At 30.2% G+C, this 4,872-nt stretch overlaps 1 protein-coding gene across 1 annotated transcript; it reads left to right on the forward strand.

The window, feature by feature from the left end:
* Positions 1-936: 936 nt before the first annotated feature.
* LOC117168244 lies at positions 937-2,958 on the forward strand. The gene is made up of 2 exons (XM_033353736.1): positions 937-986; positions 2,582-2,958. Exons 1-2 carry the CDS (start codon positions 972-974, stop codon positions 2,879-2,881), a joined length of 315 nt encoding a protein of 104 aa, XP_033209627.1. The 5' UTR covers positions 937-971; the 3' UTR covers positions 2,882-2,958.
* Positions 2,959-4,872: the final 1,914 nt, after the last annotated feature.

Raw genomic sequence — 4,872 nt, forward strand, 5'->3', positions numbered from 1 at the left:
TTGTACCAAAATATACAAGATATACAGCATGTCTTGCTTGGGGCAATTCAAGTCGAACTCAAGTCGAAGCATTTTTAATCCGGAACTTCTAGTGAATTTTTAAATTTAAGAGTAGAAGCTAATAGTTTTAACAGATAAGTTTACTATAAGTAAAATACCCAGAACTACAAAAATTGTAAAACTTTGAAACTTCAGTGATAAACTGTACGACTTTAAAGTTATTAGTATATTTGATAGGGCACTTAATATGCGTTGATAGCATCGTGAAATTGAATAGTTAAAATCATTACTTAAATAATTGAGTGATTATTTATTCTGCTCTCTATCAATATTTTGTATCCTTCTTTACAAAATCATAGCACTTAAATATAAGTTTCTATCACGTTATATTATTTTGTCTCTATCTAGCATACAAGAATAATATTATTGAAATCGAAAATGGCCGAGATACCGCTTTTCGAGAAAACGCATTTGAAGTTGGATAGTTCCATAAGCGCACGCCTTATGTTTTTTCTTTATGTTTGAGATTTACTTCACTTCTGGTCACTTCCGGGACATGAGAATAACATCAATAGCTAGACTATAGATTTACTGATTTAGTTGGGTTAAAGCAAATACGAATGCAAAACAAATAAAAAGGGACCAAAACACATGTGGGTGCTTCTAAATCTTATGAGATTTGGTTTCTTCTTTGTCTTTTTATGACAATTTTTTAACGAGGCAACAAGATAGATAGGTTAAAGTGGATAAGGGCTATGCATAATTTATTTTTTTCAGACTACTGACCATAAGTGACAGCGTGAAAAATATTTAACACACTACAACTTCAAAAACATAGACAATGACGCGTAATTTGCGTAAAAAAGTTCGACCGCCAGGTATATAAGCTTCGGCAAAAATATCAGGAGTATCATTCTATTTTCAGCATCAATCTTCTTCGTATCGACTCATTGAAACATAGAAGAATCAAAATGAAGTTCCTGTTTGTGAGTATCAGTAATTTTTTACTTGCTTTAACTGCCCATTCATTGTTAATCTATTCAACTTAAATTTCCGTAAAATATTGTGATAAACAGTTAAGTATAATCTGCATGCTTTTCTCTCTATGTTATATGCAGTTTACTTTCAACTTCATCTCATTTCAAATTACTGTTGTTCATTGCAATTTATTAAAATATCGAATCAAATAAATTTCGATACAAATTCTGCATTTAAAAACAGAAATTAGCCAAAAAAATTTCAATTCATGCACTGAGTTTTCAAATTTACGAAGTACAAAAAGAGTAGGGACGATAATTGAAACTACATTCATTTCTTACATTAGGCCCTGACTTTTAGAATTTTGTATTTCATTTTCTTTGTAATAAATTTAAATAATACATTTTCGATATATGTTTGCGGTTTGACAAAAACTTTTTTACTTTTTTTTACAAAGTCGGAAAGAAACATGGAAAATATTTGTCGGCGAATCTTAATAAATGATAACCATATGTATTTTTTTTTGCAATGTTTACTCAAAATCCTGCAAGATATATCGACATTCTTGTAATATTAAAAACAAACTATGCTTATATATCGGTAATAATTCCTAAGGTATCAAAAATGTTGTAACTCAATTCAGTCTAATACATATTAAATTCATATCTTCAGAATTAGCGTGTCCCTGTTTGCAAATTTTGTAACGTCTTCTCCATAAAAATCTATAAAGAAAAACTTATTATATTGAAAAATAATATCGGGGTGGTAAATTTCAAGATAAATTAAAATTTTTTAAACCCTAATTCTCATTATATATAATCAGAAACTTTAGTATCTACAAATCGAAGGTTCATTTTCTAAGATCTTCAAATAAATTTTGTTGCGAAAAATATGTTTAAAATTTTACAATTACTTATCGATTTGTTAGTAGATTCGATACCTGTTTCAAATGCATAGGCATCTGGTCACTATCCAAATTTTACCAGTGAACAGACCTTTCAAGAACTGCACGCAAGAAAAATTAGACTTTCTCACCGAATTTTTTGTTTATATTGTGAAAACCGATTCTATGTAAAAGAATTATGGAAAAAACAAAATGTCCTTGACAATGAATCTGGAAACTTTTGTCTTAATATGTGCGAAATTGACGCATTAAAATTTGCCTTTGCGTAAGCTATCTAAATTGCTGCACTACTAAGCTGGCTTAACAAATTTATTCAACGCTACTGTCTGAAGTTTGACACACATTTTTTTCCAATTTACGAAAAACGGAATTTCCACAAATTAAAAAAAAAAGAATATTCATGTCATAAGGTGTAAAACTGTCTCAAAAAGATACTGATTTATTTTGGTTATATGATTTGTCAAAGAGTAAAGTAATCTGCTATTATCTATACACAAGTTTTTTTTACTTCGTGTGATATTTGTACGCTTTCTATGTTTAAATATTCATTTCCAATTTTTTGAATATAATATGTTCGTAATAAATATACTGAATACTGTTTATTTCAGTATAGTTTTTATTTATGAGCTCACTGAACATTATATCCCATTTTAATTCTATTTATAAATATTTAATTAATTTCTGTACTTTTTATTCCAGGTTGCTGCATTCCTTGGTTTGGTGGCCATCACTTTAGCTGGACCCCTTCCCGATGCTCTTACAGCTTTCCAAGGTGAAAAGATAGATGAGCCAGTCAAAGTGGAAGATGTAAAAGATACTAGAGATAAGAGAGGAGTGCTGGTCACATCTTATGCGACTGCGCCAATTTCTGCTCCGGTTGCATACACTTCTTTCGCAGGACCTGCACCGGTTGCTTATGCTGGCCTTCCCGTCTCCTATGTTCAATCTTATCCATCAGTTGTCGGCTACAACTCCTATCCTTCCTACGTGGTAGTTTAATTTGGCTCTCTAGACTGAATGAAAATTGGCCTAAAACAATTGTTTTATGAAGTTTATAATTTTTACGAAATCGATACATCTTGTTAGTTAATTTGTACTACCAATTTTCTGTAAAAGCAAATAAACTGAGAAATTATTCATCAACGCTACTCTTATTATACTGCTGTCGTTTATTTTAAAATAAATAAATGCATTAAAAAAACTATGAAATGTGTTCGTTTCTTATACGCACAATACTTGCATATTATACCAATATCACTGGTAATTTTTAAGTTAAATATGGTTTTAATCTAAATTTGTTCCGATGAGTTAAAGTATTTAGAAAAATCGCCTGCAGGGCGCAACTTATACAGTAAGGACGTTTAGTATGTAGTCATAGGGAATATAATGACATAAACTCTAGCATACAATGCAACCCGTTTTGAATGTGTGTAATGCTAAAAAGTACTATATAGACGATTTTAATTTGGTTTCCAAATCTCCCGCGCTCGAGATCTTGCGCTGATTGGTCAAAGGCTTCGAGACTCAGAAGACGTGCGCAAAATATACGAATAACTCAAATTCGGAAAAAAGGTTATGTTCCCCAGGATTCACCGCGCATTTCAAATAAATAAGTAGTTTCGAATTAAAAACAATCCTAACACAATATTAGAATGTGTTCACAAAAATTTTCAGGAAGTGGTTTCTTTGGGAAATTTTTCTTAAATCTTTGTTTGCGAAATCTTTTTTATTCGTTGAAATCATTGAATTATTTGAGATCTATAATTAGTAAACAAAATTATTCTAAAATGTTTTGAAACCTTTTCAAATCTTCCAAATATTTTAAAATCTTTGAAATCTGTTGAACTGTAACTTTTTCAAAATCTTCAAAACCCTTTAAATCTGTTAAAAATTTAAAAATATTTGTAAAATTGTTATGAAATATTTAAAATCTGATAAACACGCCTTTATAAAATGGTCAAAATCCTTTTAAATATTTTAAAATCTTTGAAACATTTTGAAATCTTTATTAATGCTTTGTAATATGGAGTATACTAAAAAACCGAGTGGTGAAACTCTTCAAAATTACGTTATATGGCCATGGCTCATTCTAATAGAGCTTTTTATTCTAGACGTCGGCAGCGCGCACGTGCCGAAATTTTACGTCATTTCCGTATTTTTCGAACAGTTTTGTGTCGAAATGTATGGAAAATATTATTAATAAAAATAACAAAAAAATAATTTGTGAATAACAGGGATTTTTAAGGTAGAAAACTTTAAGTATATTAAAAAAAATCTGCCCGCTTTGCGGACACATTCTCATCGCTCGCTACGCGCGCGGCTCGCTTCGCTCGCAAGTTTGAGTCAAAGATTAAGTTTCTTAAAACTCTGTAGGCTTTTAAGTACACATTCTCATCGTGACACTCGCGCTGCGCGCTCGATTTCCGACAGACATTTGTAAACGGTTTTTTTGAATTTTTTTTCTCGTAACTTTCGTCGTTTTTCCATATTTTTTAAAGTTTTATTTCTTTTCAACGTTATTTTTCACGAATAAAACAAAAAGTAGGCGTCCTATCAAGAGGTGGTTCTTAACTAAACTGTAGATCTTTTTTGGGATAACCATTTTTGTTAATTCATATTTTTTCGTATCCTGCATAGTTTGTCCACAAAATGGAATTTTTTATTTTCCATTATTTTTTGTGCAATCAAAATTTGAATTTTCGATTTTTAAAGAAAATCCAAAAATTTGTTATGATAATCTTTTAGAGATTACAAAAATAAATGTTTTTCTTTGTTTGACTTATGTCATATGGTGCGTTTTTCGGCTTCAAATTTGGATTTTTGGTTGATTAAAAATTTTTTGAAAACGCTATAACTCTGAGAATTTTCTTTTTATCGAAAAAAGTCATTAGGACAAATTGTTTGTTCTCCTTAATACTATGAATAACCGTCCATAGAATTTTTAAATTCAGAAAAAGTAGTCTCAACAATTTTCAAAATGCGCTCACTTT

Source organism: Belonocnema kinseyi, chromosome 2 (assembly GCF_010883055.1).
Source record: "Belonocnema kinseyi isolate 2016_QV_RU_SX_M_011 chromosome 2, B_treatae_v1, whole genome shotgun sequence".
Taxonomy (NCBI): Eukaryota; Metazoa; Arthropoda; class Insecta; order Hymenoptera; family Cynipidae; genus Belonocnema; species Belonocnema kinseyi.